The following is a 12,402-nucleotide window of genomic DNA, read 5'->3' on the forward strand; positions in this document are numbered from 1 at the left end:
AGAGGTATGACTAATTGCCAAGCTTACTGCTTTCTTGAATAGGGCTGTAACATTTGCCACTAAGTAATCCTTTATCACAATTCCCATTTCTAAAGATCTTTGGAAAATTATAGTTAATGCCCTTCCCCCTTACTGTTAACATCCTCCTGTATTCTGGAATATACACCATTTGGGCTTGGTGACTTCTTTCACATTTTAATCACATTTAAATTTCCTTCCGAATCAATCTAGTCAATCCTGGCTCAGCTGTAGCACTCTCGCCTTGGATTCGGAAGGTAGTTTGATCACGTCCCACTCCAGAGACGTGAGCACAAAATCTAGGCTAACCCTCTAGTACAGTACTGAGGGAGTGCTGCCTTTCAGATGAGATGTTAAACCAAGTCTGCTCTATCAAGTGGATGTAAAAGATGATATGGCACTATTTTGACGACGGGCAGGGGCGATCTCCCTGGTGTCCTGGTCAATATTTATCTCTCAACCAACATCGCTAAAACCGATTATCTGGTCATTATCTCATTGCTGTTAGTGGGACCATGCTGTGTGCAAATTGGTTGCCATGTTTTCTACATTACAACAGGCACAATACTTCAAAAAGTACTTAATTGGCTGTATTTTACAAAAAAATCTCAATACTCCTGTGAAGCGCCATGGGATTTTTCAGTATTAAAGGTGCTATATAAATAGCTGTTGTATAAGTGCTTTGGGACACCCTGTGATTGTGAAAGGCAAGTCCTTTCTTTCTTCAAATAGTTATCTCCAGTTGTGGTTCCTCCACATACTTCTTAGGAACTCGACTTCCATTTTCCTCTTTAAACATTGAGGCAAGATACATAATAAGCATCTCTGGCATTCCTTCATCTGAATGGTCCACCCACTCTCTGACTACTTCTGTTTATTTGGCCTCTTGCTGTTTCCTTTTTATGTTGACTTTTTCATGCCCTCTTTGCCTTCCCAATCACTATTTATTTTTTGTTTCCCTTCGATGTATTATATGTCACTGTTTTATTCTGTATTATCTTCTGTATATTTACCACTACTTCTAGCATCTTTTGTCTTGTAGACTAGGGTCACTGCAGTCCAGACATTTTGCAGGATTGTTTTCAAGGAGGTATTTATCTTGCTGGCAATCTATTCCCTGACCACTGCAAATCTTGGGTGAGAATGGTCTGCATTGATTCACTATTCTATTTTCCCTCCTCACTGGAAAAAGTGCTACTCCCCAATGCCTCTCTTCCCCACCCCTTGGGCTCCTATCCCCAGTACCCCATCATAGTTAATGTCCCTTCTCTAGCACCATCTCCAACTCTCCCCCTCCCCCTCCCCACTCCTCAGTGGCTCATTTCTCCTCCTATCCTTGGCATCTTACCTCACCTCAGTGCTCGCCCATTGTTACTGAGGTTAAAACTTCCATTGTGCAATATTATGGGAATGAAGTCCATTATTGGTCTGTGGTACAGCACATTGGTAGACTGCTATGTTTACTGTCTGTTGCTTTGTGCATGTTGTAATCTCCTTGTGCAATATTTGTACTGATAAATACATCAGCAATAGTTATTGTTATTTACTCATTTATCATGTGATTGTTATTGACCTGCACCTATATCAATATGAAATGGTGACGTGGCCTGCAAGGTCTATTGAAAACTGATCAGCTCTCTTATTTTTCCTGCTGGTTTTTAGGTTCCCCCTTGCACAAGCAAACTTCGGTCCCCACATCTAGTGACAAGTTGGCATCAAAGAGCGTCGAGGTGGGAGACGACTGCATTGGGGATTTTTCCATTGGGGAGCGTATCTGGGTGAACGGCGTGAAGCCTGGCATCATACAATTCCTTGGGGAAACACAGTTTGCTCCAGGCAAGTGGGCAGGAGTTGTTCTCGATGAACCTGTGGGCAAGAACGATGGATCGGTCGGGGGCGTGCGGTACTTTGAATGTGAGGCTTTACAAGGCATTTTCACCAGACCCTCGAAGCTGGCACTCCACCCTTCGAACGATGGTGCTGGCAGTGATGCCCATTCCGGAGAGTCCATCACATTTCCCGTCCCAGCCTCGCATCATGGCACTGCCACCCCACCACTCTCAACTCAACGCATCAACTGCACAATTCCTTTGAGGGAAAGCATTTTGAACAGTTCCATGAAGACTGGGAATGACTCGGGATCAAACCTGTCTGACAGCGGATCTGTAAAGAAAGGGGATAAAGACTTGCGATGTGGGGATCGAGTTCTGGTAAGTTCTTTTATTCCTGGTCCTAAAGAGCACATGATTTGATCGACTCAAGCAGTCAATTGCTAACCGCTTTGGCCAACAGGGTCAACTCCAGCCAGACTGGGTTTAACATGGGGATTTATGGCACAACATTGTAGTTTGATGACCAATCATTACTCCCCAGTCTCTCATGTTACCAGAAGGATTTCCACCTGTTGCGTTGCACTACTTTCTCAAGGCAGGATCTGCTATTGTCTCCTTTTTTATGTTTCATGCCCTCTGCTGCAATAACATTTAGCTTGTGATTATTCACCAATACTTGATCTGAAATTTGTGTGTATCGGTATGGAGAAAACCGGTAGCCCCAGCACTGTGCAGGCTGACCTCTTTTCCCAAACTTGTCCATCGTTTCCTTCATTTTTAGCTAATAGTCTTTATTTTTGATCACCTGGTGCGCAGAAGGGTGAACTTTTCTGAGATCGACCTGCTGGGTCTGCTCCTGAGCCCAAATCGCCATCCATATGTCCCGGATGCACAGCATCACTGGGGAGGGTTGCTCCGACTGCTTGTCCTGTCTCCAAGCCCAGGATGACCTTGGGGCAAGATTGTGTGCTGTCCACTAATTTGCTTCAGTGACTGATGGATACCACAGTACATTGTTAGTCACACAAACAATGCAAATGAGAGAGCTATATTTTACTTCCATGCATGTTTAGTTGATTGGATGTTTTGTTTTGGTAGTGACTGCCACGTAGAGATATTTGTTCCAGTGGTATTTGTGATATGTTTTTTATGACGCCACTAACTATACACACCACAAGATGGCTCCTCCTCATGTGACTTTGCCACATGACCATTTTATTATTTACATCAGTAGTTGCATTACCACAGTAGTCCACCAAGGGGAGTCTTAGTGTTCTAGCTGAACGCCTCTGGGGCCTAGGCGCTTGCCTGTTTCAGGTGGGATCCTAATTGTAAAATGTAAATCAAAGTCCTATGCCACATAGCACCCTGACACAGTATTAAGGTACGCTCTGCTCATCGGTGCTACGTGACAACATCATGTGGCTCTATTGGTAATTTGCTGGATATTATCAGGCATGAATGCCTGAGGCTTCTTCTGTGCCCAATGTGTTCTGTGGCCTCCCTTGCGACCTGAGCAATGCTCTAGTCACCGGGTGTCCGTTCCCAGTGGGAGTGGAGGCCCAGTTTAAAAAGAGTTTAGTGCTGCCCATTCCACCTCCAGGCGAAACCCTCTGCTGCCAATGTTATCCTACCCCTGCCTCGCTTTCCAGAAACAACCTGCCTGAAATTTCCACGCTTTTTTGTTTGCTGCAATTTGCACATGTCCTTCAACAAACGGCACTTGAACTCTGATCAATGTTTACATTTACTGACTAACTCCACCCCTCACTGCCTTGGTGCTCCCAGCCCATGCCAAAAGCAGCAGAAAAATATTGATTTAAATGTGCTAACTAGGCATTGTCATGCGAGGTCAACTTAGTTGCCGTTTGCTGCAATTTGCACAAGTCCTTCAACAAGCAAAAAAGCTTGGAAATTTCAGGCAGGTTGTTTCTGGAAAGAGAGGCAGGGGTAGAATAACATTGGCAGCAGAGGGTTTTGCCTGGAGGTGGAATGGCCAGCACTAAACTCTTTTTAAACTGGGCCTCCACTCCTGCTGGGAACGGACACCCGGTGACGAGAACCTTGGGGAGCAGTGGTAATTATGCTGTCTTTCTGTAAACGAATGAGAAAAGGTCTCGCTGGGGTTGGGTGACTGCAGACTCGGGGATGGCCAAGAGTAGTTAATCCACATTGAGAGGAAGCTGACACATTATCTCCACAATGGGCACCATACTCGATTCACCTGATAACCCTGAAACAGTCCCATTCATATGAAGGAAAAAAAATGAGGCCCATTTTTTAGGAGCTTGTCAAAAACTTATTTTCCCCCTTCCTAAATATTTTGCAAAGTAGACTTGTTTGCAACATGGATTCTTAGTGGTGAGAGAGACAATGCTAATGTCTGGGGCTTCAGATAAACAGTTAACTTGGGACCATGGATGAGATATGAATCTCCCAAAGGTTGGCGTTACACGCTGTCTGATTGACTGTTACTCTGCTGAAGTAAGTAGTTTAGAAAACACTGTTTCAGCAGAGGGATAACATGAATTGTGTTGAACATCATTACATCAATTATGTGTGCTGTCACATAGAAACATAGAAACATAGAAAATAGGTGCAGGAGCAGGCCATTCAGCCCTTCTAGCATGCACCGCCATTCAATGAGTTCATGGCTGAACATGAAACTTCAGTACCCCCTTCCTGCTTTCTCACCATACCCCTTGATCCCCCGAGTAGTAAGGACTTCATCTAACTCCTTTTTGAAAAGTCACGGTGACATGCTGCTGCTACTGACACTGGTGTTAAATCATAGCAAGATCAATAGATATTCTCGAGTTTCTCTCCGTTAGGGTTGGAAGTAATTTTGCGCAACTTTCCCTGAGGAGATAGTGAGTGGTAGAGGGTGGATAGTCTATGGAGGGTGGGCTGACCGGCCTCTCTTCACTCCATGCTTTCTTGGGTTACAAGCTTCATTTCAATGGTGCCCAGGTCACTGACTGACTGTGACTTATATCATGTTCTGGGATTTTTTATCTAGGTACCTGTCTTCATGATGTCCCACATTAACTAATGGTCACACAATACTTTGCTTGTATTCTTATCCTTCGAGTATAGATCTTGTTTCTTTTTCACGGATTCCCGCCTTTTCCCTTTTCTTTGGTCTCTTCCCACCAAACATCATTCCTGACCATGTGCTGAGGTGGACAACCCATTCCCAGCCCTCCGCCAATTGAGCTTTGAAACCAACAGCAGGGAAGTGACTGAGAGCAGTACAAAAGTACCTCTTCCCTTCAATTTTCATTCCTGCAGTTCTCTGTGGAAGCCCACTCGCTGTGTCCCACAGAAGCACAGCTGATACATTCGTGCAGGGAGTGACTTTATCACACTGCAGCACAGTGTGTCTGGGCTCTGCTGTCTTGCACCATCTGCGGCTCAGTGGGTAGTACTTCTGCCTCCCGAGTCAGAAGGTTGTGGGCTCAAGTACCACTCCAGAGACAAGAGCTCAAAATCTAGGCTGACACTTCAGCGCCAGTACTCGGAGTGTTGCACTGTCAGAGATGCCGTTTTTCGGATGAGACATTAAACCGAGGCCCAGTCTGACCTCTCTGGTGAATCCCATGGCACTAATCGATGAAGAGCAGGGAAGTTTTTGACTGTGTCCTGAACAATATTTATTCCTCAACCAACACCACTAAAAACAGATTATCTGGTCATTATCTCATTGCTGTTTGTGGGACCTTGTTGTGTGCAAATTTGCTATCCCGTTTCTTGCATTACAACATTGCACTTCAATTGAACTTCATTGGCTGTAAAGTGCTTTTGGGACATCCAAGGTCCAGAAATAATTATCGATGAGGAAGGCCATTCGGCCCATTTCTTTTTTCAATCTTCTGGAAAGATCCTCAATTTCCTTCCCTTCCATTGTAGTATCCAATTGTCTCTAAAATGTTTCCAGGGTTTTCATCTCCATTATTGTATTATGGAAATTTATTACATAGAAACATAGAAAATAGGTGCAGGAGTAGGCCATTCGGCCCTTCTAGCCTGCACCGCCATTCAATGAGTTCATGGCTGAACATGCAACTTCAGTACCCCATTCCTGCCTTCTCGCCATACCCCCTGATCCCCCTAGTAGTAAGGACTACATCTAACTCCTTTTTGAATATATTTAGTGAATTGGCCTCAACAACTTTCTGTGGTAGAGAATTCCACAGGTTCACCTCATCTCGGTCCTAAATGGCTTACCCCTTATCCTTAGACTGTGACCCCTGGTTCTGGACTTCCCCAACATTGGGAACATTCTTCCTACATCTAACCTGTCTAAACCCATCAGAATTTTAAACGTTTCTATGAGGTCCCCTCTCATTCTTCTGAACTCCAGTGAATACAAGCCCAGTTGATCCAGTCTTTCTTGATAGGTCAGTCCCGCCATCCCGGGAATAAGTCTGGTGCATGGGATGATCACTCTTTGAGTGGAGAACAGTCTGATATTAGTAAATTTACCTTCTACTTTGAACTGGAGTTCTATTCCTGCAGTTTATTGCCAAACTTAACCTTTCTGAAAAACATTGGTACCACACAATGCCATGTTGCACTGGATTGCCCGCATGTGGTGCTGTGTCCTCCTCTTCCCCCATTGTTTTTTTATTTGTACCTGGGATGTGGGCAGGTACCCATCCCTAATTGTCCTTGAGAAGGTAGTGGTGAGCCGCCGCCTTGAACCGCTGCAGTCCATGTGGTGAAGGTACTCCCGCTGTTAGGGAAGGAGTTTCAGGATTTTAACCCAGCGACAATAAAGGGACGGCGATATATTTCCAAGTCAGGATGGTGCATAACTTGGAGGAGAACTTGCAGGTGATGGTATTCCCATGCGCCTGCTGGCCTTGTCCTTCTAGGTGGTAAAGGTCACGGGTTTGGGAGGTATTTCCGAAGAAGCCTTGGCAAATTGCTGCAGTGCATCTTGTAGATGGTACACACTGCAGCCACGGTACGCGGGTGGTGGAGGGAGTGAATGTTTAAGGTGTTGGATGGGGTGCCAATCAAGCGGGCTGCTTTGTCCTGGATGGTATCGAGCTTCTTGAGTATTGTTGGAGCTGCTCTCATCCAGGCAAGTGGAGAGTATTCCATTACACTCCTGACTTGTGCCTTGTAGATGGTGGAAAGGCTTTGCGGAGTCGGGAGGTGAGACACTCACCACAGGATACCTGCTCTTGTCACAGTATTTATGTGGCTGATCCAGTTAAGTTTCTGGTCAATGGTGACCCCAGGATGGTGGGGGATTCGGCGATGGTAATGCTGGTTAATGTCAAGGGACAGTGATTAGACTCTCTCTCTTTTGGAGATGGTCATTGCCTGGCACTTGTGTGATGCGAATGTTACTTGCCACTTATCAGCCCGAGCATGAATGTTGTCCAGGTCCTGATGCATTCAGACATGGACTGCTCCATTATCTGAGGAGTTTTTGAATGGAACTGAACACTATGCAGTCATCAGCAAACATCCCTACTTCTGACCTTATGCTGGAGAGAAAGTCATTGCTGAAGATGGTTGGGCCTCAGCTACTGTCCTGAGGAACTCCTGCAGTGATATCTTGGGACTGAGATTGACCTCCAATAGCAACAACCATTATCTTTTGTTCTAAGTATGACTCCAGCCAGTGGAGAGTTTTCCCCCTGATTATATTGACTTCAATATTATTAGGGCTTCTTGATGCCACACTCGGTCAAATACTGTCTTGATGTCGAGGGCAGTCATATTCAGCTCTTTTGTCCATGTTTGGACCAAGGCTGTAATGAGGTCTGCAGCTGAGTGATCCTGGCAGAACCCAAACTGGGCATCGGTGAACAGGTTATTGGTGAGTAAGTGCCGCTTGATAGCACTATCAACGACACCTTCCATCACTTTGCTGATGATTGAGAGTAGAATGATGGGGCGGTAATTGGTCGGATTGGATTTGTCCTGCTTTTTGTGGACAGGACATACATGGGCAGTTTTCCACATTGTTGGGTAGACACCAGTGTTGTAGCTGTACTGGAACAGCTTGGCTAGAGGCACGGCTAGTTCTGGAGCATGGGATGTTGTTGGGGCCCCATAGCCTTTGCTATGTATCCAGTGCATTCAGCCTTTTCACACGGAGTGAATCGAATTGGCTGAAACTGGCTTCTGCGATAGTAATGGTGTGGACCTCAGGAGGAGGCTGATATGGATCAGCCACTCGGCACTTCTGGCTGAAGATGGTTGCGAACGCTTCAGCCTTGTCTTTTTGTCTTTCGCACTCGCGTGCTTGGGCTCCCATCATTGAGGAAGGGGATATTCATGGAGCCTCCTCCTCCCATTAGTTGTTTCACTCTCCTCCACCATTCATGACTGGATGTAGCATGACTGCAGAACTTTGATCTGATCTGTTGAATGGGATCGCTTAGCTCTGTCTATAGCATTCTGCTTCCACTGTTTAGCATGCATGTAGTCCTGTGTTCCAGCTTCCCCAGGTTGGCACCACATTTTTAGGCCTGGTGCTGCTCCTGGCATGCTCTTCTGCACACCTCATTGAACCAGGGTTGGTCCCCTGGCTTGGTAGAATGAGGGATATGCAATTCTGAAGCCATGAGACCTCATGGGGTCTGGAGTCAATGTTGAGGATTCCCAGGGCCACTCCCTCCTGACTGTATACCACTGTACCACTACCTCGGGTGAGTCTGTCCTGCCAGTGGGATAGAACATACCCAGGGATGGTGATGGAGGACTCTGGGACATTTGCTGAAAGGTATAATTCTATGCGTATGACTATGTCAAACTGTTGCTTGACTAGTCTGTGGGACAGCTCTCCCAATTTTGGCACAAGTCCTCAGATGTTGGTGAGGAGGGCTTTGCAGGCTGTGTCGTTGTCGTGTGTGAAGCCGGTGCCTTGGTCGATGCTGGGTGGTGCGTCCAGTCATCGTAATCTTGTTTTTCATAGCATTTTGTTACAACTGACTGGCTTGCTGGGTCCTTTCAGAGAGCAGTTGAGAATGAACCACATTACTGTGGGTCTGGAGTCACATATAAGCCAGACCGGGTAAGGTCAGCAGGTTTCCTTTCCTAAAGGACATTAGAGAACCAGATGGGTGTTTAATGGTCACCATTACAGACACTAGCTTTTTATTCCAGATTTATTTAATTCACTGAATTTAAATTCCCCAGCTGCTGTGGTGGGATTTGAACTCCTGTCTCTGGATCAGTGGTCCAGGCCTCTGGATAACTAGTCCAGTAGCCTAACCACTGATGCTGTTTCCCTCCCCTACCCCCCAATCTCTGTCTGCCCACACATGGTGCTGTCCCCCATCCCGCCCACACATGGTGCTGTCTCCGACCTGATGTCAGTCTGAGGACGAGGCTTGTCCACCAGTAGACTGAATTACCGCTGATTCGATATACTTCAAGCTGCGGTTGGAGATTTTGTTAAAATAATTTGAGCTTAAATAAGAGCTTGATAAATAGTCCAGTTGCTGTGGAAATTCTTGGTTCCTCTCACATAGAAGGTATTCAATCCCATCATGGTGAAGGAAGGAGCTGCATAAAGTTGTTTTGTAATCAATACATTTCTTCACTGTCCACATGGGTACTATTGATATGTGCTATTGGAAAAACCAAAGGAGCTGTGTCATCTATTTAGCCATGAAGATGAATGGGTGGAAGATTGTGTGGACTATGAATCAAGAAAACTGGTCTCTGCATCCAAATTCCCCCAAGAACAATTGGCCTCTGACCCTGAAAGGTATAATAATTACACCTCGTGGCTTTAAAGGAACACGTCTACTTCTAAAGTACAGCTGTGCAGAATATATTGTGTTACATAATATTATGTACCTGTCCTTTCTAAAAGAGTATCATAACTAAAACCTAAAGATCTGCCAGTGAGTATTAAGAAATCTTTGCCCTAAGCAAGGACGACGTATGTATTTACAAACCCTCCTGTGTGCAATCTTCACTCCTTCTATTGTCATGTGTTGGGCATTAAGGACAGGCAGACCAACTGAGTTTAGTCTAAAATGATGATCAGTTGTAAAAGATCCCTGCCATGACAATCTGTATTACAATTTCTGTTCTATCCTTGGCCCCCTCCTATTTCTTATAAAAAGGGTTGAGCATGTAGATAACACAAGGTTAAAAGAAAGGTTGGGCCTATACTCATTAGAAGAATGAGAAGTGATCTTATTGAAACATATAAGATTCTGAGGGGGCTTAACAGGGTAGATGCAGAGAGGATGTTTCCCCTCGTGGAGGAATCTAGAACGAGGAGGGCATAGTTTCAGAATAAAGGGTCGCTCATTTAAACTGGAAATGAGAAGGAATTTCTTCTGAGGGTCATAGATCTTTGGAATTCTCTACCCCAGAGAGCTGTGGAGGCTGGGTCATTGAATATATTTAAGGTGGAAATAGACAGATTTTTGAACGATAAGGGAGTCAGGGGTTCTGGAGAGCGGGCAGGGAAGTAGAGTTGAGGCCAAGATCAGATCAGCTCCTATTTCTTATGTTCTTATGTTCTTGTCTTATCTACATGCTGCTCCAATAGCCGATATAATCCAAAAACACAGCATCAAGCCCCCTCAGAATGTACGCTGGTGACACCCAGTTCTGGATGAGCAAATTGTTTCTCCAATTGAATATTGGAAAGACTGAAACCATTGTTTTCGGTCCCCACCATGAACTCTGTACCCTAGCCACTGACTCCATCCCTCTCCCCACCTCCTGTCTGAGGCTGAACCAGACTGTTCGCAACCTTGGTGTCATATTTGACCCTGAAATGAGCTTTCGACCACATATCTGAAGTATAGCTAACTAAGATCACCTATTTCCACCTCCGTAACATCGCCCGTCTCCGCCCTTGCCTCAGCTCATCCGCTGCTGAAGCCCTCATCCATGCTTTTGTTACCTCTAGACTTGACTATTCCAATGCATTCCTGGCTGGCCTCCCATATTCTACTCTATGTAAACTAGAGGTGATCCAAAACTCGGCTGCCTGTGTCCTAACTCGCATCAAGTCCTGCTCACCCATCACTCCTGTGCTTGCTGACCTAAATTGGCTCCAGGTTACGCAAGGCCTCGATTTAAAAATTCTCATCCTTATTTTCAAATCCCTCCATGGCCTCGCCCCTCCCTATCTCAAAGCATAATCTCTAATCTCCTTCAGCCCCACAACCCACTGGGATCCCTGCGCTCCTCTAATTCTGTGCTCTTGAGCATCCCTAATTATAAGAACATAAGAAATAGGAGCAGGAGTAGGCCATTTGACTCCTCGAGCCTGTTCCACCATTTAATAAGATCATGGCTGATCTGATCATGGACTCGGCTCCACTTCCCTGCCCGCTCCCCATAACCCTTTGTTCCCTTGTCGCTCAAAAGTCTGTCTATGTCCACCTTAAATATATTCAATGACGCCTCCACAGCTCTCTGGGGCAGAGAATTCCACAGATTTACAACCCTCTGAGGGAAGAAAATATAACCACTCAACCGTTGGTGGCTGTGTCTTCTGTTGCCTAGGCCCCAAGCCCTGGAACTCCCTGTCTCTCCGCCTTGCTATCTCTTTCCTCCTTCAAGCCGCTGCTTAAAACCTACCTCTTTGCGCTAATTTCTCCTTTTGTGGCTCAGTGTCAAATTTTCTGTCTTCTAACGCTCCTGTGAAGTGCCTTGGGACATTTCACTGTTAAAGGCGCTATATAAATACAAATTGTTCTCCCAGGCAGCACAAGGGCTGCTACATGCAACTGGTTACTGCTGTCAATTTTTTTAAAAATTAGCTCTGTTCAATTTTATTTCCTTGCAGTAGCTGAGCAGTGGCGTGGTTTAGCACACAGTCCTTGTCCCTTCGTCTCTGAGATCAGAGTTTGAATCCAGCCCTGTCAGACTGGGTGAATGCATCCTCTGTCTGCCAGCTTTAGGGGTTCTACATTAAAGCAGTTTGACCATTCTTAACCTCGTTGCTATTGCGTGCCAACCCACAGTGGAAACTGCCTATAAATTCCCATTAAATTAGCTGCAACAGTCGGTCAGGTCACGCAGGCAGCTGGAAATGGAAATGTCATCGATCAGTGCAAAGTGGCCTTTGTAGGTTGGGGATTAAGGCACGTTGTTGAGGCCGTATATTCTACCGCCTCTTGTGTGATGCTTGCAACGCATTGCCCATGGAGTGAAGTCCCCCTGAGCTGAGCTCCCAATCTTGTCGCAGCAAGAGACTCGTCCGTATAGTAAAGGGAAAAGCAAAGGGAGGGCGAGACAGTCATCGTCCGCTTCTCTGGTCCACCTCCTAGTGACCGACAGATCTTGGGGCAGGGCAGTGGGTGGGGGAAGGTTCAAGAAAACATACGTGGGCGGGGGGGCAGGAAATAGAATAACAAAAAAACTCTGATCCCCTAAACAATGCAGAGGTTACTGTCTGAAGTGAGATGTTCTTAACAGACAAGGCTTGTATTCTCAAGTATAGAAGATTAAGGGGTGATCTAATTGAGGTGTTCAAGATGATTAAAGCAATTGATAGGGTAGATAGAGAGAAAGTATTTTCTATCGTGGGGGAGTTCAGAACAAGAGCAACATT

General features: G+C 45.7%; 1 protein-coding gene across 1 annotated transcript in view; it reads left to right on the forward strand.

Annotated features, from left to right (window-relative positions):
- The window catches only part of clip2 (CAP-GLY domain containing linker protein 2), a 173,088-nt gene that overhangs the window by 84,472 nt on the left and 76,214 nt on the right, over positions 1–12,402 (forward strand). Inside the window, exon 3 of the mRNA XM_070856805.1 lies at positions 1,681–2,228. Within this exon, the coding sequence (XP_070712906.1) occupies positions 1,681–2,228 (548 nt within the window). The remainder of the gene's footprint in view (positions 1–1,680; positions 2,229–12,402) is intronic.

This window comes from Pristiophorus japonicus, chromosome 16, assembly GCF_044704955.1.
Source record: "Pristiophorus japonicus isolate sPriJap1 chromosome 16, sPriJap1.hap1, whole genome shotgun sequence".
NCBI lineage: Eukaryota > Metazoa > Chordata > Chondrichthyes > Pristiophoridae > Pristiophorus > Pristiophorus japonicus.